The sequence below is a fragment of the Uloborus diversus genome, chromosome 5 (assembly GCF_026930045.1).
Source record: "Uloborus diversus isolate 005 chromosome 5, Udiv.v.3.1, whole genome shotgun sequence".
Taxonomy (NCBI): domain Eukaryota; kingdom Metazoa; phylum Arthropoda; class Arachnida; order Araneae; family Uloboridae; genus Uloborus; species Uloborus diversus.
The window spans coordinates 156,563,879-156,591,449 of record NC_072735.1 but is presented as its reverse complement, the minus strand read 5'-3'; the positions used below and the strand labels follow the sequence as shown (position 1 = coordinate 156,591,449).

Genomic DNA, 27,571 nt, shown 5'->3' with positions numbered 1-27,571 from the left:
GAAAAACCCAAACATTTAAACCACTGCACCAATAATTAATTCCATAATGTGATGTCGACATGGAAAATATAGTAACCCTTTCTTTAGTTTTTGCTTTAGTAAAACACGGGTACCCTTGCTTTCCCCGGTATTAACACTCGTTGTGTCAAAGCACATTGCAGAAACTTTGTCAGTTAGGCACCAGTCCTGCAAAGCTCACCTTTTTTTGTGTCATTGTACTTCTGATTTTGTTTTGTTTTTTTCAATAACTTCCATTGTTAATAAAGTTTTTCCAACTTGGGCTTACAGTTTTGTGGTCTTTGTACAGGTATTCTGGCTTTCTGCCAAAATTTTATTTCTTCTGTTGTATTTCTTGAAGATTCTCTTACAGTTTTCTTTAATTCAATATGGTTATAAAGAAACATACCCAATGCTATACAAATTGAAGGTAGTTTACTACCTGTCAGCTCACTTATGGTTGAATTAAGAAGATAAACCTCTGATTTTGATCTAATTGATATATTTGCCATGCTCAGTTATTTTAAAGTAAAGAGACATATGCATTTCAAAAATAAGTGCAAACTGCCATTCCAACAGTGGTGAAATCAAAACCAAAACAATTAAAAATTCATACATAAGCAACAATAAGTTGAAAATTTATTCGATCACGACTGTTAAAGGAATAGATTTTATGTATTTACTTGTATTTATAAAAGTATATTCATAATGGCTATTGTTAAGCCTCTATATAAAATAGCAATTTTATAAAGCAATTGTTTTCTTGTTAATAAAAATAGCAATTGTATTTTACCTTAGTCAGGTCAATGATTGTGTGTCGTACGCGTTCTATTCAGCAATGATGAAAACTTTATCTGCGTTGAGCTACCTCTAAATATTATCGAAATATTTTCAAATTTTGTCTGATTTATTTTTTAATACATTGGAACAAAATGGGAGGGTAGGACTCAAAAAATTTTCACCTTCGAAATTTTGGACCACCCTAAATTCATGTATATCCATTACTGAGCAAAATTGCTCCCAAGTACTTGTCAATTTGTGCATCATCTGCACCTGTTGAGCTGTTATTCAGTATTGCCTGAAAGTTTTATACCTCACAGAGAATGAGGATGAAACATGATACATTTAAAGCATTGGTATTATTAAAATGCAATAAAAAATTGTCTTGATTGCAGTATTTATTTTGAACATTTATTTTCCTATCATTTATTTATACTATTTGAATATATTTTAATACTATGCATGTTTTGCATGGTTTTTTTTTTCAAAAAATAGGTTGAATTAAATAATATTATAGCAAATTGTAGAGAATAGAATGCAGAAATATAGTGCATAAATTTTAGAAACTGTATTTGTTGCATGAAAAATAATAATGAAAATTTAAATCATGTACAAAATGCCTTATAATGTGGCAAGTCATTTGGATATAGGACACCTAATTACCTGTGCAGGATATATGGTCAAAATAGTTATGTAGCATTTAAAAGCACAATCAAAAATCATAATTTTTTAACTATGACATTGTTGCCGCAAAATAATAATGAGAATAATATAGTATATGTGTGCATGACATTTCCTCTCACGAGTCTGTAATCGTAATCAAAATCGTAATCGGCACATCGTAATTGTAATCGATTACATTTTTGACATAATCTAATCGTTGCTGTAATCGTAATTACGTTTTGGCAGAGCATTATAATCGTAATCATAATTGTAATCTCCTATTTTTCAAGCTGGTAATCATAATCGTAATCGATTACATTTTCTCGTAATCAACTTCAAGCCTGATACATAGTCTTTGTTTTATTTATAAAGATGCAGGGCTGAAACATATTTTAGTCAAAAGAAAAAGATAAAAGAGATTCATTTAAAGTTATGCGAGTGGACTTAGGTAGCCCATCTATACCTGAAACCATTTGTACTCTTATCACAGTAAATGTTTAAGCTTGCTTTGTCAGCAAAAATTGCCATTCATTACAATTTAAAATTCCTTTCAACAATTTATCCAGAATAATTCTTTGCTTGATTCCAGATCCAAAAACAATAATTTTGGACCATGGTGTAAAGTTTTTAACCCGAAACTGAGGGGAATGAAATATTTTTAAGTGTTAAAAGAATTTCACGCTAAAATGTTCGTATTAAATTGCACAGTACACTGTCCAGACAGCTGTATCATTTTGTGCTAAACGAATTTTCATTTTAAGCATGTTCGTGTTAAGAGTATCTCCTTGTATGCAGCTGAGTTGAGTGCAGGCTTGTTATTGGTTGCGTTCGACGAAACTCACCGGTCGACCGGTAAGTAACTGGTTACTAACCGAATCGTTCTATGATCAACCGGTTACCACGGCGGTTACCATTCTAAGCAGTTGATTGGTTGTTTGGAGCAAATGATCATTAGTTGTCACGTGATTAACTAACCGGTCGCTCTCGGTCGAACTCGTTGAACACAACCTTAGTATAAGGCTTTAAAACATGGGTATCATGACATTTGCCCTAATTAACATTTCATAGTGGGTTTGAACAATACTAAAAATAGACAAAACAAACTGTAAATTAAATTACCTTTGATAGCTCTAATCCGCTACACTGCTCGCACAAATATTTTTCAACTTTTCCATCAACACCAACACAATCACAATGTTGCCAAACCTAAAAAAGAATTTCCAGCATCATTTAGAGCAAGTTAAAATAGACTAATAAAAATGCAAAAAATCAATACGAAAAACACTTACTAAGCATTTTTCACATTGAATCATAAGACCTTCATCTTTATAAATATTGCAAATGCATCTTATAACTTCATCATCTTCATCAGATTTGTCTGAAAAATTCAGAAAGAAGTGAATATAGTACCAAAAAAAAAAACTGTATACAAATAGAAGCTTGTTTATACTTATCAGCCTACCATCAGTTTTAGATGATAAAAATACAGAGGATATTGCTTCTCCAAGAATATCTTCAAATAATATCATTGCATCTGTTTTTGCTGCTTCATAAGATTTACGCAAATGAGAAATTTTCAAGCCAAATTCTGAAGTTCGACCATAAAACTCCTAAAAATTTAAGAATAATTTTTATTAGACAAAATGAAAGATAATTAATTTCCATTCAATAGTTTTCACATCAAATCAAAAACATCATGAACTTTAGTTTTATAAAGCATGATTAAATCCCATTCCAGGACCAGTCGTAACTTCAAATGTGCACTTTTATTCACATTGAGATTGTAGAATAGAGATCCTCTTGCAGATTTTTTAGATCATAAGTTTAAAAAAGCTGCCTTCAGATGGTAAAGTGTTCTTTTTACAGCAATCATGTGAAAGATTAAATATAAATATGCTGGCACAAGCACCTTAGTGGAGCATAGTGTGTTTCTACATTCAAGCACAACTATCCTAAAAATGATTAAAGAGAAGAATCTTAATACAAGTGTTCTTCAATAGAAATACAAATTAACAACATTGAAGTCCCAAAACCGATCCCCATGTATCACAATTGTAAAACTGCACATTCATTCATATAAGTACAAAAATTTAAAAAAAAAAAAAATAATACTTAGGTTAAATAAACGGTACGCGTTTTGAGAAAGTTTCCATTCGCTGGAAGCAAAGAGAATGAATTCATGATAAATGATTCAAAAAGCTGAAGCAGTGAACTCTTATTTATTAAAATTTGCAATATCAAGCTACCAATGCTAGTAGGTCCAGTTTATGCTAATTTTTGGGAAAAAAAATCACTAGCTAGATTAATTTTCAGCAAAAATTCTGTAATTCAATAAACTTTCAACATCAGAAAAAAAGGTGCCATGGAAATATATCTATACAAAGCAGTAAGATCTTATTTAACTAAGCAATTTCATTTTTGGAAGGAATACCATAACCATTGCATCAAAGGCAAATTCCATGTACAATTTTTATTTACTTTGAATGAGCCATATTCTAAAAAAAAATATCATACCATAAAAACCACATCTTGAACAATTCAAAAAACTTTAAGAAGATGTTATCATGAAAACATTACATAAATGGTCTACTTCACGGCTTGAAAAGAACAGGGTGGCGACAGGAACTGGGAAAAAAAGTTCCCTGACTTTTCCCTGATTTACGTTACCAATGATAATGGTTACCTTTCTAAACCCTACCTGAAAAGCATTGCATATTAAATAAAATGCAGTGTTTAAAACGGTTTAAGCTGTTAATTAAAAATATATTTTGAAAAGATCCTCCTTTTTTTGGTAAAAATAGTTATTAAATTATCGACAGAGAAATATTATAGGAAACCTAAAACAAATACTTTACTTCCAGGAACCAGTTAACATAAGAATTCTGAGAAATTATTAAAACCATTCTCAAAGGCATATCTAATCATGACGAAACTAAAAATTTTAAATGGAAATAATCTTGAACTGAACTTTTAAGCAGTATAATTGTTACTGCAAGAGTAACAAGTGATAGTTAAAGTAAAGAAGCAATGTAGTTCTACTTACCTAAAAAATACTGATCCGTGTGCAGGTAAACAGCAGTATCTGCAGAAATTAGTTTTCGACATATTTGAAGAAATGCGTAGTGGATTCAGTACTAACAATGGGAAAATGTTGGAATTAGACGTTTTTTCTCGCTTTTTTTTCAGCGGAAACCAAATAAGCGAGCTTGTACAATAAAGGTAACGTACCATAGATGACAAAATGCAAAAATAAAAAAGAATACTTTGCAGTTTCTGCCCTTTACCTACACACGGCAGAATAGACATATTTATGTAAAACAAATTGAAATCTTCCAACAACCAGTCATATTGAGCTATTCTAATTAAGAACTTAGGTTTTAATGAATGAATACAGTATTTTAACTATTAAAAAATAAGAAAAATATTTACTTATGTACACAACTCGGTTTCAAATGATTTCATTAGTTGTCGAAAAAAAAATCTTAGATTACTTTAGTTACAAACAACATCGCAAAACAACATTGCAAAAACAATTATTAATTTCAAAATATACAGGGTTCATTATGAAAGTAATGAGCATTTACTGGCAAAATATATTTATTGATCGTAATTTGTACAAATGTTCAATATTCTTCAAAATACATTCCTCCTGCATCAATACACTTGCTACGCCTGAAAGGCACCCTGAAACTCTTCCAAGGGAATGCCTCTCAGGAACGTTGTAACATGGTGTTGGATGTTTCCCCAAGGTTCCCCAATGTTTTCCTTTCTTCTCTCTCTCTCTTGAGTCGTGGAAAAAAAAAAGAAGTCACATGAAGCTAAGTAGGGACTGTAAGGTGGTGAGGGATCACCGGGGGGGGGGGGGGGACATCCATAGCGGGGTTCGTCGGCAATCTCCTCCTGGCTCTCTTTGAATGCCTTGTGCCACTTCCCAGACTGTGATCTTGAAATGCAATCGTCCTTGAAGGCTTCTTGCAGCATCTGGAATGTTTCGGTTGCATTTTTTCCAAACCTCACACAAAACTTTATGGCGTATCATTTGTTCAAGCGAACGCTCCATTGCGTTATGTTACAAAAGTTGAAAACATACTTCAAGCGGAGGCACTTATCTCCGCTCACACTGCTCGAAAGCAACTGACGACTGGATGCAATGAAAGGGCATATCCCGCACCACATTTCCCAGCCGGTTTTACCATGCTGCCATCTATCGTCGCGTCACAATAACATTATGCTCATTACTTTCATAATGGACCCTGTATATGTATATGGTTTTAAAATAAAAGAGTTTTTAAAGTCTGAAAAAAAAATCCCTTCAAGTAATCTGAAGTAACAGGGAATAATAACATGGCAAAAAAAAAAACAAATTTGATTTTAAGTCAAATTAATTTTAGCAACTAAATTAATTTAGGAAAACAAAGATCCTTTCTTGAAATCGTGATATAACAGTATGCTAATTACTTCAACACAATGAGTAAAAGCAAGGGAGCAAAGTCATTTGCCTGTAGGGTTGTTTATTTTACATAGCATGGAATGCGTGAAGAAAAGTTCAAGCTAAGTAAAATAAACAACTTGACAGACACAGAATCAATCTTAGGAAGCTCATCCTAAGATTGAATACTTTGATCTTGAGGAAAAAAGATGCACAAATATTCGGCAATGTATAATCGCACCTTATTAATTTTACTTTTTTAAAACAAAAAATAGGCAGAAAATTCGCAGGGAATCAAAGTACTTCATTTTGCAAGGGAAAAAAAATTTTTTTTTTCTTCATTTGATCAATTTTCCCTGATTTTTTGTTATTTTTTCAAAATTCCCTGATTTTTCCCTGAGTGATAAAGTTCCCTGACTTTTCCCTGATCTCAATGATCTGTCGCCACCCTGAAGAAGGTCTTATAGTTAAGCTTGTAACAGTAACAATTCTTCCAGACTTAATTTTAACTTGGTTGGATCCAAATGCAGTACAAATTATTAAAAGTAGTCAAAAAAAAAAAAAAAAAAAGCTAACAAAACTTCAGAATTCTAGGAGGAACTTAGATGTATTATACAAACAAAAATAAAAACAGTGCGATGGGAAAAAAAAAGTTCAACGAGAGAAATGTACAGCAGAGTGTTATGTGAACATACAGTATTTTCTTAAGTACATCAAATTTAATGTTATTTAAGCAATACCAACATATGTGGTACTTAAAATGGAAATTTTTTAACTTACAAAATGAAAGGCAACTTACTTCAGCATTTTCAAAAAGCCTCAGAAAATCATCTTCAAAAGCTTCTACACTTGCATAATGCCCAGTAATTATATTCTTCTCAATCATTGAAAAATCAATTGGGAACTTAATTTTGTTGTAATAGTCAGAATTCCTAAAAAATAAATAATACACTTCAATCATTTTGAATTCATACAAAAATTTAAACATTCTAACCCTAAAACTACTAACACACTTAAAAGATGAGTTGCAATAACCATAGCTCAAAAAAATGTTATTTATATAAAATGTAAGTAAAAGAAAGTAAAGAGATTTAGAAGAAGAATATAAAGAATATAAGTAAAATATAAGTAAAGAGCTTTTATGGAATCTCACAATTTTTAAGAACTATAAAAATACACCTTAAAATGTATTGCTCCATTTAAAGTATTGAGGAACAAAGTAATTTAACTTAGATACATTTAGTAAGACAAGCTTATTTTACTTTAAAAAATTTCATTTACTGAGATAAGTTCATTTTTATTTCTCTAATGAGCTGATCTGCTAAAAACACAACTAAAAAGTAAAGTGAATGCACACTATTACAATGCAAGAATTATTTTAGGCAATAACAAGTGAACAGTTCAACTAGGCCCCTAAAATGCTCAGATTTAATATGCTCAAGAAAGCAATGCTCAGATGTAAGAAATATATTATTTTTCAGGGAAGGGTAAAGATTAAGGCAGATAGTTTCTAAAAAAAAGATGTGCTCTTAAAAATGTTCAATGGGTATTGTCCAATATCACTGTGTGGCCAAAAAAAAAAAAAAAAAAAAGAGGAAACCCTTCAAAATGCTTTTGACATAATTTGGCTGATTCTTAAGCAAAATAACCCACTGAATCCAAATATTGGCACTGTTTTCTCTTATCACATCTCACTTTTTACATGATACTGGTGAATTAGAAAAAGTGAGACGGCTTGCTCACATTTGTTGTACTTTTCCAAAGAATGTTTTATGTTGGCATCTTTATGAAAATATAACAATTATGGCAAATTAATAAAGAAATTACATGATCAGGAGAGGAGGGGGGGGGGTGGGGGGGACGGGCAACAGGCAGTTATAAATGGAAAAGAGGGAGGGGTTCTTTTTATTTTAAAGGAAGAAGTACTGTCATCCTTATATCAAAATTGAGGTATAACAAAAAATGATTTTACTTTTGAGGTTGCTAATTGGAAGTCATTAAATAACTTGGGGAATTTTACTGGGAACTCAAAGGAAATATGGACAGAAAACATTTTTCAGAAATGTGAGAATTTATACGAAAAATACAAAGACTACAGCACATGTACAAAGTTTTTTGAACTGTGCATCAATTGATATTAAGGTCGAATACTAACAGAGGCAATAATTGAAGGAAAGTTCTAATACATTTCTAGTTTGTACTCCTTTTTACAAATTAAGACTTACAATTGTTACAACGAACATACTAAACACACAGATTTAGACATGCAATCCCTCTCATTTTTGATTTCAAACAGAAAGTATTTATTTAACATGCAAATTATTCAAATCTTGCTTTATTTTTTTGAAAATGCATATATGCACAACAGAATATATCAGTAGTTAATCTATAGCTTTAAAAAACATATAATGCGTAAAGTTTTTAAACTCCAATTTGTATTTTGTTACATGCTAGATGTTAATTTAGATTTAAATTAACCTGATTTAAAGTTATCAAATCCTGAAAGAAAAAAGGTTAATACTTAAGCAACTGAAAATCAGAAACATGTTTGGAAGATTTTGTCTCAAAATAAAACGGGAAAAAAAAACTATGAATTCACAAAATTGAATAAAATAATATATCTTACAGTACAAAAATAATAGATCAGTGCCAATTCCCACCCTCCCACTTATGGTGCACAATCAATTAACTCATATTATATTTTCCTTGCAAAATTCAAACTGGAAAAATAAATACACAAAATTTAATAATTGAAAGAAAAAAAATCTCCCTATTTTGAATTTTCCTCAACTACTCACAGAACTTCATATCTTGTACAAAAACATTTTAGTCCACAAAAATTATTTTGAAAAATCTGTTTTCATTTCAATTTTTAAATAACTGAGATCACTTGACAGTTACTTGTTCTAATTTTATCATGTGTTTGGAGTTAATGCAACATTGAAATATCCTCTTATACTATAGATTTCAAAACTACTTAAAAACAAATAAATAAACAAATATATCCTACTAAGGAAGCATTAAAAAAAAAAAGTAATAATTTACAGACCTTCTTTTCGTTGGTAGTTGAAAGAAAGGAGTAGCCAAAACATTTCCATCTTCACCTAAAAGTAAAGCATTCCTTAACTGAAGTAAAATATATATAAATTTCAGATGGCAAAAGTTATTACAAATCTAATCAGTGCAGTGGAAAAAAAAGCATTTACTGTGAAAAAATACTGATTCATCTATTATAGATATTTTCTAAATATTTCACTAAACCTTTGTAGATGAGTAAACTGTGGTACAGTTATACAAAAATACAGTAAAACTCTGGCAACTCCATTACCTCAGGACAAAATTAGCAAAATTCAGTTTTAGGAGCCGAATGCAGAAAGCTTTGGCAAGTTTCGAAAAAACGAAACTTAATTTTTATTTTGGTGCAAAATTAACGAATTTTGTCATTTTAGGAGCAGAATGTAGCAAGATTTTAAAGGGAGTGGTTTGGCTTAATTGGAGCAGATTTTCCAACCTTGAACCCCCCCCCCCCCCCCCCCCCCAAGTGTTGGATAATTCTGTTTAACGGCTGATATAAAACAGCCATAAAAATGTAAATTAATTAAACTTTACAGCAGTTTTGAGTGATTTCATATATAAGGCAAAGCTAATTTTCGCAAAATGTTTTGATGTGATTTTTTTAATGATATAAATACTTGAATGACAACTAAAATTTGAGTAACACAATTTATTACTTCATTCAGCAAGAAGTTTAAAACCTTTTCAGTACATAACTCAAATGCATACCTCTAAAACACTATCAGTAAGAAAATACTTTCCATGCTACTACAGGATTAGTAAAGTAGATAGCCGAAACAACCACTGTGTTCTGCTCACATACAGGGCATGGCAATTACTCGGTACACATAAAAATTAAATAACATTTCCTCAGTGGAAGAAAAAAGAAAAGAAAAAGAAATGTGTGATAGTATTTAAATGCAAATGTGAAGCAAATTTAATTTTTATAACCTAATTGATCAGCTAGATAAGAGGCATAAGTGAACTTTAAATTTATACTTTCTTACAATTAGAGAGATTGCAACAGTTTATTTAAAGCTACAAAAATATTCATTAACGTAAATTCAGGGTTCATACTCAATTTGGATGAAAAAATTCCATGACTTTTTCATGACTTCAATGAAAATTTTCATGACCTCGTTACACGAAGATAATAGCACTATTTAATCTCAAACTTGGTAATATTTGGAAATGAGCATTAGCAAAACGTCTATATGAATGCCACAGCCTCATTGAAGCACTTACTCGTAATGGAAAAAAAATACGTGCACACTTAAAAAACTAAACTATTCTTATTTGTCTTCATCACATAAATTTAAATAAAGTAAAAATGCAGTGAAGTGAATATGATGGTGCTTAAATGTCTGATATTTTTTTTTAAAACAGGCAGAATGATATTGAATGGGACAAAGGTTTAATGAGTCATCACTAAGTTCCAATAAATTTGCTTCAAAAGTTACCTTTTAGTGTCAACAGTGTCTTTAATCATCCACGTAACTTGACAGTATTTTGGTTCTTTAAAGTAAAGCCACATAGTTTTGTTCTTTATGTTTCTAAACCAGATCTTTTTTGAAAAACCATTCAGTAATGCATCAATCTTCTGATTCAAAAATATATTTGTTTTGTATACAAATTTGCATATTTTCAAATGCATATAAATAGGTTCAGAAATTCCAGAACACGTTTAATTCCCTATATTGAACGTGGCAGGGGGTCGCATGGATTAGTTTTGCGTGTCGTATGTTGGATACTACTGTTTTAGAGCATTAGAATTCCTCTTTTTCTGTATATTCTATTGCCTGACTTAAGATCTTTATTTTCTAAAACATTCAACAAATTAAGATAAACTCTGATAAATTTAATAATAAAGTCCTTACAAGTGATGGAATCGAACTCGCATGCAACTGAAATGCTTTTTCTTTCTTTTTTTTTTTTTTGATTGGGCGTGGCAAAATTAAGAACGTGAAATTTTGCTACTACAGAATATGAAACATAAGAAGTGTTGAAAATAACAGAAAATTCAAAAAAAAAAAAGAAAATTAATTTGAATTCTGAAATTTTGAATTCAAATTATATTTTTCGCAATCACGAACTGAGACAGGACCCTACTCATTGGAGTTATTGTTTCTAGAAACGACTCCTGTCCCCCCCTCCCCCCAAGTCTGCCTCTCCTCCTGGGCGGTTACGTGTGCATTAGTTGCGTGTGTGCGTAGACCTGTGTGTATGCACATAGGCGTGTGTGAAGTCCTGTGTGTGTATGTGTGTGAATGTGCGTGTGTAGGACATAGACGCCTCCGACCAGGAGAAGCGGATTGCTCAAAACCGGAGCAGCCGCGCCGCGCCGCGCCGTCAGCAGAGGACGGTGGTGCTGCAGTGGCTTCTGGTCCAAGTTGAAACTAGTATGTTGTGGCCATCACAAAACTTTCTTCTATATTTTTTTTTTCTTTTTTTTTTCTGATCCCTCCCCATGCTTGACGAGGAAGCAATATTCCCAACAAAAACAAAATTACACATGCAAAAACTTGACCCAATGTCTGAATTATTGCAAAAGCAAAGCAAAGAGCGAAAATTGAAAGTTATTTTAAAAGCCTTGCTTGAATGAATTACAAATATTTTATTTGTTAACAAACATAAGATGGCAACAGTTAAAAATTTTAAATCATTGAGATAATATTTCCTATCATTTCCATACAATTAAAATCACGAGAAATACGCAGACGACAATCTATTACGATTTATCTTTCTTATTGCTGCATTAATAAAAATATTTTTATTCGCAAAAAAAAAAAAAAAAAAATCAACACCTCTTGGAGCGATCGGCGTCAAAATAGAACCAAAGCCTGTTTACATATGGATTCCCATATATTCCAAATTTCAAACAGAACGTAGCATTACTTCTTGAGATAGGGCACTCAAAATGGAAAAAAAAGAACGGGTGATTGCGCTACCCCCCCCCTTTTTAGCTGTTGACACAAAAATAAAATCAGTTCTTATACCCACTAAGGGCTACTTGCCGATAAATTTTTCTTTCATTCCGTTCATTATTTCTTGAGATACAGCAGTCACAATTGACGACAAAAAACGTTCTATAGCTCAACCCCCGTTTGAGTTATTGACACCAAAATTGAATCAGCACCTGTTCCTGTCAATACCAACATATGGACCAAATTTTGTTTGATTCCGCCAGTAACTTCCTGAGGAATAGCAAGCACGCGTAACTCGAAAAACGTCCCATTGCTCCACCCCCCTTGGAGGAATTCGCGCCAAAAACTAATGGGCACAAGTTCACATAGGGGCACATATGTGTACTAAATTTCGTTCGATTTCATGCGGTAGTTTTTGTTGTAGAGCGGCCACAAAAAACTGGTCACACACAGACGTGACACACATACATACACACACACACACATACATACACACACACACACATACATACACACACACACACAGACAGACAGACATTTTCCAAAAATGGTCGAAATGGACTCAGCACACCTCAAAACGTTCGAATCTGTCAAAATTCGAAATTCGAAAATTTGCACGAATCCAATACTTTCTTCTATATATTAGATATAGAAGAAAGTAAAAGGCACGGACACCAAAAACGGTCAAATGAGAACAATAAGCAATCGTGATTGCTTCATAAGTGGTGTCCAGGCAGTAAAATCACATCGCAAAAAATGGCAAGCGGCTGCGACAGAAGTGGATGCAATGAGATTTCAAAATTCAGATTTAATTTTGGGATCGTTCAATTTTCCACTTTTAATAGCTTTTATATGCTATTCTGTTAAATCACTCAAGATTTCTAATGCTCCTTTAGCTACTGTTCCTTTCTCTTTGTCCAGGACATTTTTCCATGACTTGAAATAAATTTCCATGACTTTCAATGAAAATTTCAATTTTCCATGACTTTTCCAGGTCTGAAATTCTGTTATTTTTTCCCCATGACTTTCCAGGATTTCCATGACCCGTACAAACCCTGTAAATTAGAGAAAGAAAATAATTTTGAAGTAGTGAAATATAAAAAAAAAAAAAACCATAATAATGATCAGCACCATAAAAAAAACTTCCTAAAGATGAAATGATAAATGACAGGGAAAGAAAAAATGTTCAGTTCTTTCACCTTTGAAATTTACAGTGTTTGATATTTTGTTAAGAACGAGAAAGAAATGAAAAATGAATACTAAATCCTGATGAAAAATTATACCACTTTATAATGCACCAAAATCAATTATTTAGGAATGCAAAAAGCAACCAATAACACAGGCCTGGGAAATTAGGGTCTTTGAAATATACAAAAAAAGCTTAATCCGATCTTAGTATTATTTGGTCTGCTGATTTCGTAAATTACCTCTATTTTTTCCCATCATGTCAGAATTTTTTATAAAATTCATCTCTATTTTTGCTAAAAGCCCTCGTCAAAAAGGATTCTCTTGAACCATTTGAAATTCACTGGAGACGTGTCAACCTCTCTACAGCCCTCAGACTTTTATCTCTTTGGACCGCTCCAAGAAGCTTTGAGAGATCGTCGATTAGCCCCAGACATGGTCATTTGGGATGCAGTGCAAAAGTGGCTTCATGACCAACCGAAAACCTTCTACCAGGAAGGCATACCGAAGCTTTTGGTTTGCTAGACCTAGTGCATTGCTAAAGGTGGAGACTATATCTGTTGTACACTTAACTTAGTTATACAAAGTTGTAGAATGAAAAGTTAAAGTAATTTTTGACTAACCCTAGTAAATGCATTTGACCATCATGCACACTATAAAGAACCAATAAATATGAAAAATTTTAAAGTCTAACCTTTGGATGATGTCACAGCTTTGAAAATATCCTTAAAAACTTGAGCTAGTCGAGCAGTTTTAGTTAATTCTGTATTTTCTTCTGCTATGGCAAGTCTCCTAAACATTATATTAAAAAATTTAGTGGAAAATATAAGTGAAATCATTGCAAACAGGAGGAAAAAACAATATAAGAAGACAGAGGTAGATTTTAAAAAAATAATTGAAAGAATACCTTGTCTTCACAGATCTTGAGGTATTCAAAGCAGTAAATTGAGTAAGGAAAGCATCTACAACAGAATATTTAATTAAGTAAAGATTTGACTAACAAAAATATGAATGTACTACAGTATGAAAGCACATGTAGTAACTAACACAATTATAAATCATAAAAGCGTTAAATCAATTTATAATACAATAATTAATAACATTAAACATTTAAAGAAATTTTAACAGACAGTTTCAAAAACTGGAAAGAGTAAAAAAAAATTCAAAAGACTGAAGTTAAAATATTCTTTGTAATTATCCAAAAACATGCATTTTCTAAAAAATATATTAATCATTTTACATGAGTTAAAATGAAGCATTTTGAAAAATAATTTATAATAAAGAAATGAGCATTAGTCACAACAATATTTAATAATTTAAAAAATCACAGACAAATATAGTTTAAAAATCAATATAGTTTCATTCAATATAGTTTGAATTATTCCTAATTCTTTAGCAAAAATTACAACATTTGCTACCATAAGCAACCATTGTAGATTGAGATTTTAAACAAAACAATATCAGAAAACATTTACAATGGCTCCCAAAAGTGTTCTTACACCTCTTATTTCAATGAAATAGGACCTAATCCATTGGCTAGAATTAATACTTCGGAACAGGTATTTAATTATAAGATCTATGATCAATTTTACACAAAAAAATTTTTTTTTTTAATATTAAAACTTAATTTTTTAAAAACCAAAAACCTAAAAGTGCCGAAAATTTTATCTCACAAAAGTCTTCGTACACTTTAAAAAATGTCTATATATTATTGAATAATCTTAACTTTTTGTTAAGTTATTATTTAGTAGAATATCATGCAGTAACAAAAACACTTTTTAAATGTCTGGGAATAGATTTCATTCTTTTTTCTTTCTTTTTATTGCGTAATTTCTGAGCAAGTGTTCAACTACACTTCGAGTCTTACTGTTTCTAGCTCTATTTTCGTTTCAAAGCCATATTATCGTAATCTAGCCTTCAGATATCTCTTAATATGTTACATTAAGTTCAAATCTGGAGATTGAAGGGGTATTTTCTAAACTTTAGGACAATTTTTGAGGCACTAGACGCAAATGTTAAAAACCGTGTGCTTCTTATCGTTATCTTGATAAAAAACAAAGTTGTTTCCGATAACCAAATTTTTGGCTAAGAACAAAAATTTGGTTTTTAAAATATTTAAATGAACAGCATGATTCATTACTTAATCGAAAAATTCCTAACTATCAAGTCCTGATGCTGATATGCACCCTCACACAAGAACGCCTTCACCATCCTGATTAACTTGTCCCACTAAGTTCTTAAGATTAAGTTCCTATTTTTTTTTCTCCTATTTACAATTATACAACAATTTACCAAAAATGTTAAATTCATTTTTATCTGTAAGTAAGACGTAATTCCAAAACGTTTTGAACTTATTTATCATTGATGTTGTGACGAAAAGCGTAAGCTTTCTGCTTTTCGCACGGCCAAGAAAATTTCTGCGGGAAGAGGTCTCATGTAATTCAGCTAATCAGAGGACTAGGCGAACAATTTTAGGTGAAAATTAAATGTAAAAATTTTCATTTAACTCTGCAGAAACTTTTACAGCACGCAAAAGTGTATTTTTCTTAATTTTTTTAACTGTTAATCTCCGATGACGCTTAGTCAACTCTGCCGGTTGATCTTTTCTTATCTTGTTTTCAGTCTAATTCTTTTCTTTTAAGCATTTTATCAAGCACTTTACAATAGAATGGAATAAATTAACTAGCTTAGAAACATTTCAAACCAATTTACCATTACTGTGAGGAAAAAATTCAACTTTCGAATGGTGTTTGTGGCTTTTTACGAATACCAGCCATTTTAAAATTTTAAGCACAATATTAACCCATTAATGCCTAGCGTCCCTTTTTAGGGATGGTCCAAAAATTGTGTCTCAATTTCCCTTCAACTCAATAATTGTGTTCATTTATTACTTTAGTATCGTTTCAAGTCGTTACTAACAGATAGCAGCACATAATCGTTATAAAATGTGTTCTGTAACCATTTTGTTATGATCTTCGAGAAGAATTTAACTGTTCACAATGCCAAGAACAAAAAAGTAAGTTTTCAAAATTTTTAACAAGTAAATCAATTTGTATTTGATACATATGTTACTTTGATCAATATTTCAGTTTACCTTTTCTTGCATTTTTGTAGATTTTAAAAAATTTATGGATTTTATAGCAATTTAAGAGTGTCCCTAAAAAGGGAAGCTAGGCAGTAAGAATGCATTGTTTCATCGTTGCTAGTTTCTTGCTTAGAATTCATAATTGGCCTCAAAAGAAGTTATTAGATGTTTTTAGACTAAAAAATAGGCAATATGTTTTATTTTTAAAAATTAAAAAGACTAATTAATAATAAAACTACCTTTTTTAAAGATATTTCAGTAATATTTTTTTTCTGCAATTTCGAAAAATACTTAGGTAAATTTGAAAAGCTAACTGTTTCAAAAATTAACTTGTTTGAAACCCGAGTTATTTTTTGACATTATTAATTTTCAATAACTCATTGAGATTTTCTCATTGTTTAGTCTGACTGTTGAAGAAGCCTTAGCACTTCTGGAACAGCTCTCTGATGATGAAGAATACAAGGAGGCTGGTATATGCATTTGTCCACCTTCACAAGTTAGTGAAATTACTGACGAAGACAGTGGGCCGGATGACTCAGTTGATGTCAATCAATTATCAGGTCAACAGTTGAAATCTTCTGCTACAATGACCATTAGAAAAGTTAATCAGGGTAAGGTAGTATGTGTTGGAGATAGTCAGTCAAGTGACAGTGATGACGTTGAGCAACATCTTCCAAGCAAACGCAGAAAAATAAAGAAAACAAATACAGAAAGAAATGGGGTTAAGAAAGATATATCCATCAATAAAAAAAATAATAATGTATGGTATGTGGAAACACCAAGCTTTTTGAATGTTGAACGGACACCAGTGTCAATATTTGAAGAGTTTTTTACAGATGAAATACTGGATGAATTTGTTTTTCAGAGCACCCTCTATGCTCGACAAAAGAACAATACATCCTTTTCTGTAACGCGAGAGGAGCTGCGTTTATTCTTGGCTATCCTATTAACAAGTGGATATGCATGCTTGCCCCAGCGGAGACTCTACTGGAGTCCATCAACTGATGTCAACAACATAGCAATTAGTTCTGCAATGAGTAGAAATCGATTTGAGCAAATTATGCAGTATTTACATTTTGCTGACAACACCAAACTCAACAAAAATGACAAAGTCGGAAAACTTAGACCCTTATTTAGCATGTTGAATGAAAGATTTTTGTTCTTCCAACCTTACAGCAACAGCTTTCAATTGACGAAAGTATGGTACAGAGCTAGATAATGTAGGCGCACGCCGTGCGCGGATACATCCGCTGACGTGCAGATACATTCGCCGCGGAGTTGCACGTCGTCCGATAATCGTAATAATTCTTAAATAAAAGATATAGATTAGATCGATTGAAGATCAATTTGAAACGAATAGGTAAGAAGTAAAGGTAATATCTTTACTTCTAATTCTAAAGAAGTAAAGATATTATCTTTACTTCTAATTCGTTTTAAATTGATATTGATATTATTTATTTAGATTGTAAAAATTATTACAAGATAGTATATGCACCCACGTGTTCTGTGGATGTATTCGAAGCTGTGCGGATACATTCGTTGCGGGCACGCGCACGTCGCGATAATCGTTTAAATTCTTACTGCTTACTTCTAATCTGTTTTAAACTGATATTATTTAAATAATTTGTAAAAGTTATAAATAGATAATATGATAGCCAAAAATGTCTATTTGAGAAATATTCTCACCAATTCATTTTGAAAGCTAAGTGAAAACTAAGTGTAAATGTTTTTACTCACTTGTATTTCTTTAATAATAAAAAAGCAGTTAATCTTGTCCCTTAAAGGACGCTTGTTTCAATTCGCGTACGGGAGAATCTACGTGTAAACATCAGAACGACTTCGAACGACGTGTTTCGTCAGGAAGAAGGATGTGATGTCAGAGCACGAGCGGAGATGATGTAATCTCCCGATAGCTCCGCGGCAAATCGAATGTTCTGGAAACATCCAGATTAAGCTCTTACGTAGGCATATCTGGCGTGACGTGCATTGAATGCGCTGTATTATATAAGCAGGGGGAAATGAGAAGGAAATCACTTCTTCTGCTCGCGTTTCTCATTTTCGACTGACGATAGTCGTATTTTTGAGAGGATCGTTCGTTGTTGAGGCGACGTCCTGCACTTAGGGGATGGCTTTTAGAATTTCGCCATGAGAGTTAGGGACTTAAAATTTTTGAAACATTTTTAGGATAATTCATGTTAGGATGTCAAATGTTTTTTTTTGGGAAGATGTTCTTTTGGAACATGAAGGATGTTTTTGAAAAGTGTTGAAATTCCTCATACTTGTTTATACCCTTTACCTATGTTAAAGTTTGTTTTACAGTTGTTAATTATTGGATTATTATAAATAAAATGATTTAGCCACACAACTGGAATTCTGACATTTCATTCACTTGAAAGCTACAGAAATGTGAAACAGAAAGGCATCTGCTAAACTTGGTGCTTACCTTCCTTGCAGGAGTTAGACACAATTTGTTAGGTCAACATAATACATACGCAACCGCGTAAGGTGGATACATTCGCAGCTGTGCGGATACATTCGCTGTGGGCACGCGCATCTCCCGATAATCGTTGAAGTTCTTACTTTTCACTTTTAATTTCTTTTAATCTGATATTGTTTATTTATTTTTTTTAATTATTAATAGATAGCATAAGTGGTATGCGCTTGCGTGCCCATACGCAAGCGCGTAAGGCGGGTGAATATATACTATCTATTCGCTGCTGTGCGGATACATTCGTTGCGACCACTCGCATATTGCAACATTCATTCAAGTTCTCCTTCTTTACTTCTAATTTGTTAAAAATTAATATTGCTTATGTAAAACGTAGTAGTCATAGCTAGATAATATAGATGGGCGCAGATACATTCGCTGCCGTAAGAAAATATTTGCTGCTTTGTGGATATATTCATTGCGGACATGCGCATCTCTCCATGCTTGCGAGTAATGTTTTAGTTTTCCACCTGTCTTTTTTTTTCTTCTGTTGAAAAATTACTAAAATGTTAATCCTCCCTTTTCTGTTATGCATCAAGTGGTGACAACTGAGCAATTCTTTTCACGTGGCTTTGTATTTTATTTCCTTTCTTCCTTTTTTTACGTGCTCATATCAAATCACAAAATTAGCTCTGTTGCTTTAAAGCTTATCATATGGGGCCAGCATGCAGCGAATTACTATTTTTTCCTTCTATCTCAGAAATTTGGGTACCCTATTGATTTCTTGACGCATGCAAAGATATCTGCTAAAAGCTAAAAGAAGCTTAGTTTTAAGACTTTTAAATTTAGCTTAGGTCTTTGCATCCATAGGCTCACATAATTTGCATGAAAATTAGTTCCTTGTAACCTCAAAGCATATACCTGCAAGCATTTATTTCTTATGATTAAAAATGTTTTTTCTTTTTTTTTTACCCCCCCCCCCCTTTTTTTTTAATGTGATCGACAATGATTAGCTTGCATATACTTTTGAGTTGCGTGCACAGATACTTTATATTTTTATCTGACTATGGTATGGTACCATACTATGGTCGTCACAACTGCAAACAATTTATTCGTGGCAAACCCATCCGTTTTGGTTACAAGGTTTGGTGTCTAAATACTAGACTAGGGTATTTAGTCCAATTTGAACCTTACCAAGGAGCAGGAACTGTGCCTATTATTGAAAATTTGGGCATGGGGGGTTCAGTTGTTGTAGATTTAATTTCAGAGTTACCTGAGCATTCCAACTTTGATCTCTACTGTGACAATTTATTTACTTCTCCTGCACTAATTGATCATTTGTCACAAAAAGGTTTCAATGTCACCGGGACAGTACGGAAGAATCGGATTGAAAGATGCCCATTAACAAAAGTTTCGTTGTTCAAAAAAGAAAAGAGAGGAAGTTTTGAATACATGTTTGATGCGAAACAAAATAATGTCATGCTGGTTAGGTGGAATGACAACAACGTCGTAACTATTGCGTTGAATGTTTATGGTGTTTACCCTGTAGTAAAGGCCAAGCGATGGTCAAATAGCGAAAAGAAAATAATTGAAATAGATCAACCAATATGGTTGCCCAGTACAATCGTTGCATGGGGGAGACAGATCGCATAGATCAAAATATTGGCAATTACCGTTGTTCCTTCCGATCTGAAAAATGGTGGTGGCCTCTATTCATTTTTGGTTTAGAAGCTGCTGTGCAGAATGCATGGCAGTTGTATAGAGACTGTCCTTCATCAAATATAAACCCATTGCAGCTGCTGCAATTCCGAAGAGAAATATGTTTGGCGTACTTTACAAAATATAATGCAGATCGCAATTTTAAACCTGGAAGACCTGTTGGTAAACCTGGGAAATTAAACTCAAGGGTACCGGATTTAGTTAGATATGATGGAGATAGTCATTATGTTGTTGTAAATAAAACTCAAGTAAGATGTGCTTATTGCGGCAAAAAAGTCTATAGGAAATGCAGCAAATGCAATGTAGGTTTACATGACAAATGCTTTGTTGACTTTCATACTAAATGAAACCAATATTTAATTGTCCTTCAAACTCAATTTACGATTTATATTAATTTCTGTTCTTATTTTATCTTATAAAATGTTTTTTTTTTTTCAAGTATTAAATCGTCGGCAAAAAAATATTTGTCGTTGAAAAAGCATGTACCCTCTGATGCCTAGCGTCCCTTTTTAGGGACGATTTTTCTGTTTTTAATAAAACATTTATTTTTTGCATTAGATTTTTTTAATTATTTTTCCTGTCTATTAAACACTATTTGCAACCTGCAAACAAAAAATCTTTGAAAAAAAATGTCAGGCATTAATGGGTTAAGGAATAAAAAAACAAAAAATTAAAGCCAACTAACCTTTAAGGCTCAACACAATGCAAAAATAATAAAGCACATGATGATTTTAATTATGAATTTATTCTAAAATATTTGGGTGCATGATGACTATTGTGTCGTATTATTTTTCTGTCTCTTCATTTTTTGTCTCATTTCAAAAAGAAGATCCGTCAATATTTTGGAAAAACTACTGGGTTTTATTTAGAATGACATAGAAATGATGTGAAAAAATATTTTACTTCATATTCAAATTCAGTTGCATGTTATTTAAATTTTACTAAAAAATTTCAAAGTGTACAAACACTTTTGGGAGCCACTGTATAACGTTTTAATCCATAACTCATCAAGTTAAAAGTATTAAAGACAACATATTTTCAGTTTAACTTTCCCCATAAAGATTTAAATTCATCTACAGACGGAACCAAATTTTTCTCGAAATTGACTACTGTAATAAGATTAAAGCAATTGATGAGATAAAAAACTTATCATAAGGAAGAAAAAACCATCACATGAAAAATGGAAGAAGTATTTTCTTTATAACTCTTATTTATTTATCTATTATTAATATTTTTGTATTAGTAGCAGCAATAATTAATTCCATCTTTATTTTTTCAAAGTAGTAGTAGCAATTAATTCTTTAATTATGTTTTTGCAAAGCAACTCTTGGAAATTCTTATCAATTATGCTGAATAACACTAGCTTTTTGAGAAGTTTTTCTGCACAAAAAGTTCAAAATCCTCGTTCTTTCAATTTTTGAACACTGACAGTACAATTTTTTCCCCCCATCTAGCTTTTAAATTAAAGAATTAAGATTGAATCATACCTTGTTTATTTACTGACATCTCCCGCTCTGCTTCTTTCTCAGCAGCAACTCTTGCTTGGTCTTTAGCTTTTTTAACTTTTTCATAATTTCTTAGAAGAAAGCAATGATGTTTCTGAACATAACATCTCTGCTGATGAGACATAGGTTTCATTTGAATTGTAAATGACTGTCTGTTGTATGGCAGGTACTCGTTTTTCACATGCTGTTTGAAAGGAAATAAAACAAAAAATTAAAATTAATGAGATGCACTATACATAACAAGAAATAAAATTCAAACCCTTTTCAAGGAATTTTTTCTGTTTTTTCAAGGATTTAAGATTAATATTTTCTAAAACATTCATCTCCAACCTTTTTTACATACAAGCACATTCTAGGATACCGTGTATCACTCTCTTTTTAATAGTTAACCTATGAAAATTACTGTTAATAAAAATAAACTTGTATAAAATAAATAGTATATAAACAATGCATACAAAATCTACAAAGATTAAAAATTTTAAATAAAAAATTTGAATCTCCAATTCAATACATTTTTATTCTTCTGAAATATAAGAAATGATTAACAGAACTAAAAGTGAAACGAAATGAAACTTAAATATTTTTGATCAAGTAAAAGATACATCAATGGTTAAAATAAAGGAAGCAAAAATTGTGCTTAAAAAGTTACAATTTGGCTACTTAAATAAAATACTGTTCAGGTTTCAGTGAGAAGCAGTTTTCCTTAAAACAATCAGTGAGAATAAAAATAAACAAAATATTGCTGAATAACGAGATAAAATTTTTGGCATACAATAGGATTGGACCTTTTTCAGTTTATTGAATACCAAACATTTTTTTTTTTTTTCGAAGTAGCTTATCAGTAATGAAACATATGATTGTTAGAGGTGCCAACCCCAGAGCCCTTGGTTTTAACACATATTGCCAATCCTCACTCCAGAGTTTATCTAAATGAAGGTCTGTACTACAAAATTTTGTTGTCTTTAGTGAAGAGTAAAAAAATAATAAGTTAAAATCGTGAAAATATGTAATTTAATTTTTCATTTAAAACTTTTCGAAAATTCAAAAAACCCAAAAGTGGGCTATATTGTGAGGTGTTTTAAATGGGAGTTTTCAAACAAAAACCCATCAAGTCCCATCCAGCCAACCTTGGTTTGTTAACTAAATCCAAATACTTTTACAAATGTTATTCTTTATAATTTATGGTTAAAATCTTTAAGACAATATTTTGTTATTATTTGATGTTTTAACTATTAAATAGATAGTTAATTATAAAACCTTCACTTACCTCTTTTTGAATCTCTACTGGTCGATCATCTTTCCTTTTCTTGGGTCGACCAGGTCCTTTTTTCAAATCAACAACAGCTTTATGTTTTACTTGCTTAGTTTTTTCTTTATTTTGACCATTTAGACGTTCTTTCTTTTGGGAACGACCGCCAATGAAACCTCGACATTTTGAACTTCCACACCTACATATTTGCTGGAAAGAAGAAACACTTTTTAAATGGATGTATAACAAATAATTGAGAAAATCCATACATTTACAGATTCTGAAGTGCTTGTAAATGAAGTTTATGATCTATAGAGAAAGGTACACAGTTAAAATCCCGTTTAAACGAATACCAATGCAATGAAATTTCCGTTTCAACGAAATGAACTTTTAGTCCCAATTTATTTGCTGTTATTTTGCCTGGATTCCATTACAACAAAATTCCCCTTACAATGAGCAAATTTTGTAGCCCCTTGAAGTTTGTTGTGACAGGATTCTATTGTAAATCTAAAAGCAACAAATTTCCTAAATATATCCAGCAAAACTACGTAATAAAGAAGCCAAAAATTTTGAGCACAAGTTAACCAATGATATATTTGAGCCATTTTTTAAAAATTTCGTGAACTTTACTCAAATTGGAAAAAAAAATCAAATTTTATTGTATGTAAAATATAAAAATATTACAAGCATGAAGGTGCAATGTGTATAAAAGGTCCAAAAATACACACGTAATTCCTATTTTGCAAAAAAAGAGAGTGCCTGCACATGCTTGATGCTGAAAGTGCCTTTTGCATGAATCTTAAAAATCTTTAAAAATATGTGCAAGAAACCTTTTTTCACACTAAAAAACTGGAGAACATCCAGTTATAGGGGAGACTAGGGATACTTGACCCTTGGGGATACATGATCCCATAGCCAAAAATGTACCTAAATCATTAAATAGAGATTTGAAACCTGAGAATTATGTTAAAGTTATACTTCTACATAAAATCTGGCAACACTTTGTTTTTTTCAGCCATTTTGTTTTAGCTCAAGAAATGATTGAATGTGTCAGGGAAACTTTTTTTATGAAAGCATTCTGAAGTTTACATTATCCAATATATACAACTTAAAAAAAAATACTGAAGTGTAATGTTAAAGTATAGACAGTCTTTTATACTTGAGACACATTTTTAGTAAATTGCCACTGATTGTTAATAATATAAAAAGTATGTTTGTAAAAATCGCGCATTAGGGATACTTGATCCCTTCCTATAGAGGGATACATGATCCCATATGACAATATAAACATAGTGAAAACAGTACAACTGTTGTTTACTTAGTTGATATTAACTTTAAACATTCAAAACCATATTAACATAATAAAAGTTATCATAATGAGTGATAGATTTGCATAATCACTGCATTAAATATGCTAAACAATAAAAATATCACTTTGCACTTGTAACCCACATAACACCTTAAACATCTATCTAAACATAAACTAACTCTACTGATGAGTTATGTTTTGATTAGCCAAATGAGTTTGAACAAGTTGAAATAGATGTCAAATCCTTGTTTAAATGAGAAAAAAAAAAGAGTTTGCTATCGTTAGATTTACATCAAAAAAGTTAGTTGCCCATTATGTAGACCCATTAGCAGATAGAATACTAAGTAGGATTTCTAGAGATTGAAATAAGTTTTCTAAAGCGATAAAATAACATGCTTAATCAATCTATTTTTCCTGAAAAATTGACAAAAGTGTAGTAAATGAGAATGAATGTGTTAAGATCCAGATGGGTTGAGCTGAACTTTAAGAACTACAACAAATGAATTGTTTGCATTTCACTTTTTAGGTTTTGAAAATATATGCTAGGCTTTCTATTCTTTTCCATAAATATGCTGATACGTATATTTTTTATCCCTCTTTTTTAAAATTAATTCAATTGATAAAACTCTTAATTTTACTATTGCAAGACAAGAAGCAAATATGTTGATTTTTGTGCTTGTCGTTCTTTTTCCTTTTTTATTTGTTGTAATTTAAGTTTCATTACGCTACTTTAAAAAAATTGTTAAGTTTTATTTATGAAATATATTGCTCACAACTGTATTAGAGAATAAGTTACTGATCAAAAGCATCATGAGTTCATTTAAGTTGTGTACTTTTTTACAAATGTCCTAGTGGAATTTAAAACAATGTTATTTTGCGTTCACTTTATTATAATTTAATTAAAAGAAAATTAGAACTAGTGTTATTTTTTAGAAACATTATGTAGAAAACTAAAATCTATAAATAAAAGCTGATCTAACGAAAAGTTTATGAATTTTCTCAGTGGGATCAAGTATCCCCCATGAAGGGATCCTGTATCCCTTGATGTGAGTATACATGATCCCTTTATAAAGTTATTGAAAAAAATTATTTTACCAAAACTTTGTTTAACTTCAACTAAAAAAAAAATACTGTCAGATAGAGGAAAAAATTATCTTTCTTCAAATACTTTTTTAAAAAAAGACTGATATTTTGCAGCCAAGAAAAAAATTGAAAACTAAAGTGGGGGATCAAGTATCCCCAGTCTTCCCTACTTTTTAAAATGGAAATAAATGATGCAGAGTATTTCAGAACTTATGCCTATATTTTTGTAAAATTATTTTATTCCAACAAATTTCTAATCATTTATCATCATTCTGTTTATATGTAGTAGTAGCAGGCTGAAGATCAAAAAACTGGCAAAACTTAGATGAAAGAAATTTTGAGCACAAATAAGCACTCCTTGATTGAAAAAAAAAACGAAAAGCTAACAATTTTTAATCATTAAAAAAAAAAAAAAAAAAAAAAAAAAAACTGAAATTTATTCAAAAAATTAAGAAAGTTAGAGAACTTTCCTTCCAAACAGGTGCTTTAATTTTGTAACATTCAATCAAAAGCATTAAGTTTCTCTGTGTAATTAAACGGTTGAAAAAATAATGGGAAAGACCAAAAATCAAGATGTAAAAATGTTTTAAAGAAATGTTAATTCCTTAACCAGTTGCATTTGTAGGCAATTTTACACGGTGCTGGAGTGTGACACCCTATGCAAAAAACAATTTTAGTCATCAGAGTGGAATTACTTTTACAAAATCATTTTAAGGTCTAAAGGAAAAAAAAAGTAATTTTTCAAACTTAAAATTGTAAAGAAAAATTGATTTTCAGTGAAAAAATATTGCAAATATATAAAATTAGCTGTACCCGACGCGCGTTGCTACGCCAACAAAAAAATACATCATTATACTGATTTTCATGACAATCAGTTGAACGGGGCAGAAGTTGCTACTCTGCAGTGCCACCTGGTGGCGAGTGGCTTCAATGAGCATATTATGCACCTTCTCCGTGGAAAAATACATATATATAGCAATTTTCATAATAATCGGTCCAGGTATGAAGTGAAGCCGTGACTATACTCAAATTTTGTACTCACGCAATTTGCAAGATCAATCAATCGCTAAAAATATCAAATAGAAAAAGTTTTAAATCCCCCTGTTGCATGAAAAGTCATAAAACAATAAAGAAAGAATTTATTTGTTCAAACTCAAGAAAAATGGCAACAGCTAACTTCTTATCAATGAGATCTTTCACGCGAATTAATTTCTGCAGCCGATAATTTTATTCGTATTTATCCAATGGATTGTGACTTAAATTGGAATAAAAAAGGAACTATCGATCGGATTTTTTTTCGAACTGGTCTATAAACATTCCCAGTACCAAAAATAACAAACGGTGAAAGTTTCAGCCAAATCTGCCGGGTAGTTTTTGAGTTCATGGATGACATACAGACAAACATTCATTTATATATATATATATAGATTTGATGGAACAGACAGAATGTTGAAGTCCATTCCTTCACACAAAACATCTGCTCTTTATCAGAAAAACAAGTACTTTAAACATAATTAGTAAGAGTATATAACACAACACTTTGGTAGTGACAAAGATATATTTTAAAGATATATTTTAAAGTGAACTTTAATACAATCTGGCCACCGAAGATGTGGAATCTACCAAGCGGCCAAGTTAGGATGAATCCACCTGAAAGAATCTTGCAGGGGAGAACAGAAAATAGCAATGAGATTTTAAGGCACACCTTTTAGAATGTAGAGCCTTATTAATTTACTGTATTTATTCTCTTACTTGAAAATAAGGGGAAACAAAACGATAAAATGTTTTCATTTTGTCCGGAAATATAAAAGCATAATGGTAAGTACAAAATTATCTTGTAAAAAAGATAAATCAACTAGTTTTTGTAGTAATAATAAAGGTTGAATATAGTTTAGATTAAAAAAATTATTACAATGAACAAATTGTCATTTTTACAAAACTGGGTCTAAATAATTAAGAGGCAAAAGCAAACATTTGTGACAAAAAAACTACCACCCCTGTATACCAATAGATGCATCCATTTCCACCTATAAATGGGAGGTTTACCTTTCCATATCATCGGTGCTCAGACTGCATAACTAAAACTTTTTAAAATCTCTTGTTCAAACAAGGCTATTTAAAACATAGGTAACAAATTGAAACTGAAACTAACTACCCTTGA

General features: G+C 31.4%; 1 protein-coding gene across 1 annotated transcript in view; it reads right to left on the bottom strand.

The window, feature by feature from the left end:
• LOC129223212 (serine-rich adhesin for platelets-like) overlaps positions 1-27,571 on the bottom strand; it is a 57,338-nt gene that overhangs the window by 13,405 nt on the left and 16,362 nt on the right. The window contains exons 12-20 of the mRNA XM_054857777.1: positions 23,037-23,228; positions 21,752-21,953; positions 13,940-13,994; positions 13,727-13,824; positions 8,919-8,973; positions 6,669-6,801; positions 2,903-3,050; positions 2,730-2,818; positions 2,560-2,646 (exon numbers count right to left, since the gene is read on the bottom strand). Of these exons, the coding sequence (XP_054713752.1) occupies positions 2,560-2,646; positions 2,730-2,818; positions 2,903-3,050; positions 6,669-6,801; positions 8,919-8,973; positions 13,727-13,824; positions 13,940-13,994; positions 21,752-21,953; positions 23,037-23,228 (1,059 nt within the window). The remainder of the gene's footprint in view (positions 1-2,559; positions 2,647-2,729; positions 2,819-2,902; positions 3,051-6,668; positions 6,802-8,918; positions 8,974-13,726; positions 13,825-13,939; positions 13,995-21,751; positions 21,954-23,036; positions 23,229-27,571) is intronic.